This window comes from Myotis brandtii, unplaced genomic scaffold (assembly GCF_000412655.1).
Source record: "Myotis brandtii unplaced genomic scaffold, ASM41265v1 scaffold650, whole genome shotgun sequence".
Taxonomy (NCBI): Eukaryota; Metazoa; Chordata; class Mammalia; order Chiroptera; family Vespertilionidae; genus Myotis; species Myotis brandtii.
This window is the reverse complement of record NW_005370517.1, coordinates 56,194-58,396: the sequence shown is the minus strand read 5'-3', so window position 1 is coordinate 58,396 and position 2,203 is coordinate 56,194. Positions and strand designations below refer to the sequence as shown.

Genomic DNA, 2,203 nt, shown 5'->3' with positions numbered 1-2,203 from the left:
ATATTTTATTGATTTTTTATAGAGAGGAAGGTAGAGGGATAGAGAGTTAGAAACATCGATCAGCAGCCTCCTGCACATCTCCTACTGGTGATGTGCCCGCAACCCAGGTAAATGCCCTTGACCGGAATCGAACCTGGGACCATTCACCGCAGGCCGAAACTCTATCCACTGAGCCAAACCGGTTTCGGCATGTACTCTCTTCTTGAAATAATGAGATGGCATTTCACCCTGCCATTACCAGAGCAATAACAAAGCAAGTCAGATAAAATGGGCTTGACAAGATCCAGAGTTTCATAATGCTCAAAATTTCTAAGTTTCAAATATGAAATTATTCATACAAAGAAGCAGAAAGATCTAAAACTGAATAAAAGAGATAACAGAAACTAACACTATTAGTGATGATAGAGTTATTTGATAATAAGTCTAACGCAGCCATCAAAACAATCTTTACATGAGTGATTTTGAACATCATTAAATGGGAAAAAAAGCAAGTTATGGCAAGTAAATAGAAAGTCTCAGCAAAGAAAATGAAGCTATAAAGAAAAACCAGATGAAAACTATAGTACAGAAGACTATAATAACTGAAATAAATAACTCAGTGAATAGGCTCAAAACAGAATGGATGGAACAGAGGAAACACTCAGGGAACTAGAAAATTTAACAATAAAAATATCCAATGAGAATAGAGAGAAAATGGGCTTGAAAACAGCAACAGAAAAAGATCAGAACGACAGGAACCAGTGGAGTCATAACAACAACAACAACAACAACAAATCACCACAAAATAAAACTGTAACATTAGGAGTCCAGGAAGAAATGAAAGAAGATGCAGCTGAACGAGTACTTGAAGAAATAATGGCTGAAAACGCTTCCAATTGGTCCAAAGACAGAAATCCTCAATTTTAAGAAGGTCAGCAAATACAAAATGAGATAAACCCAAAGATATCAGCACCGACATCATAGTTAAATTTATGAAAAATAAAAACAAAGAAAAGAATCTTGAAAGTTCTGAATGACAAATAGCACTTCATCTATAAGGAAAAAGTAATTCTCATGACAACAGGTTTTCCATTAGGAACCATAAAGTTTAAAAATAAAGGAACTGTCAACAGAGTCCTATTTCCAGAGAAAATATCCTTCAGCAATATGGGGAAAATCAAGGCTCCTCAGAAAAGAGAACACAAATGTAAACAAGAATTGATAAAGGATAATATCCAAATCTCAAAAAATATATGAAATATATTCAATATCATCTATCCAGGTAAACTCAAATTTATTCCTCCATGACTTACTTACCAGGATAGCTAAAATTAAATAGGTTTATAATACTAATTACTGGGAAGTATCTGCAGGATCTGGAACTCTCATTCACTGCTGGTGGTTGTATCACGTGGATAAAAGGATGTGCAAAACTGTACCTACTAAAATTAAACATATGCCTACATCATGAGTCGTTAAATTTACTGCTCTTATTATATCCAAAAGACATGAGCATATAGATCCTCAAAATCATATGTGAAAGGATGTTTGGCATAGCTTTATTCATAATATTTTCAAATTAGAAACAACTTACAAATCTGCCTACCGGAAAATGGAAGAATGGTAGTAAATAGCAATAGTAGAATACTACACAGCTATAAAAGAAGAATAAAATCATGCTAGGAAGAATAATATGGGTTAATTTCATAGATATTATGTTGAGCAAAAGAAATGAGACACAAATAATAATACATCATATAAATCCTCTGATATGAATTTCATGAAGTGATGGTACTATCAATGATTATAAAGGTCAGAAAATTAAGAAATTCTGAGGGTAGTCGTCGGAAAGGGGGATGAAAGAAACTTCTAAAATCTTGAAAAAGAGTCTACATCTTATATTGGGTGTTACATATGTAAACAAGATTGATCTCTACATTTATATTTCATGCACAGGTGGAGTTAAATATAAGTGTTTTCTAGCACTGAAAGTTTCTTCTGATATGAGCTTGGGTTCCTCAACTTTCAGAGTCCATGCTAATCTCCATTATGTCATATTACCCTCTGAAGATAAACAGTGCCATCAAGATGTAATTCTTCCCTGACTGGTTTGGCTCAGTAGATGGAGCATCGGCCTGTGGTCTGGGGCATCCCGGGTTTGATTCCAGTCGAGGGCATGTGCCTTGGTTGCGGGCACATCCCCAGTGGGGGGTGTGCAGGAGGC

General features: G+C 35.3%; 2 protein-coding genes across 2 annotated transcripts in view; both read right to left on the bottom strand.

The window, feature by feature from the left end:
• The window catches only part of LOC102240496 (zinc finger protein 2-like), a 5,765-nt gene extending 4,317 nt beyond the window's left edge, over window positions 1-1,448 (bottom strand). Inside the window, exon 1 of the mRNA XM_014528751.1 lies at window positions 1,444-1,448. Coding sequence (XP_014384237.1) covers window positions 1,444-1,448 — 5 coding nt within the window. The remainder of the gene's footprint in view (window positions 1-1,443) is intronic.
• LOC102240795 (zinc finger protein 547-like) overlaps window positions 1-2,203 on the bottom strand; it is a 30,604-nt gene that overhangs the window by 20,721 nt on the left and 7,680 nt on the right. The window lies entirely within an intron of this gene.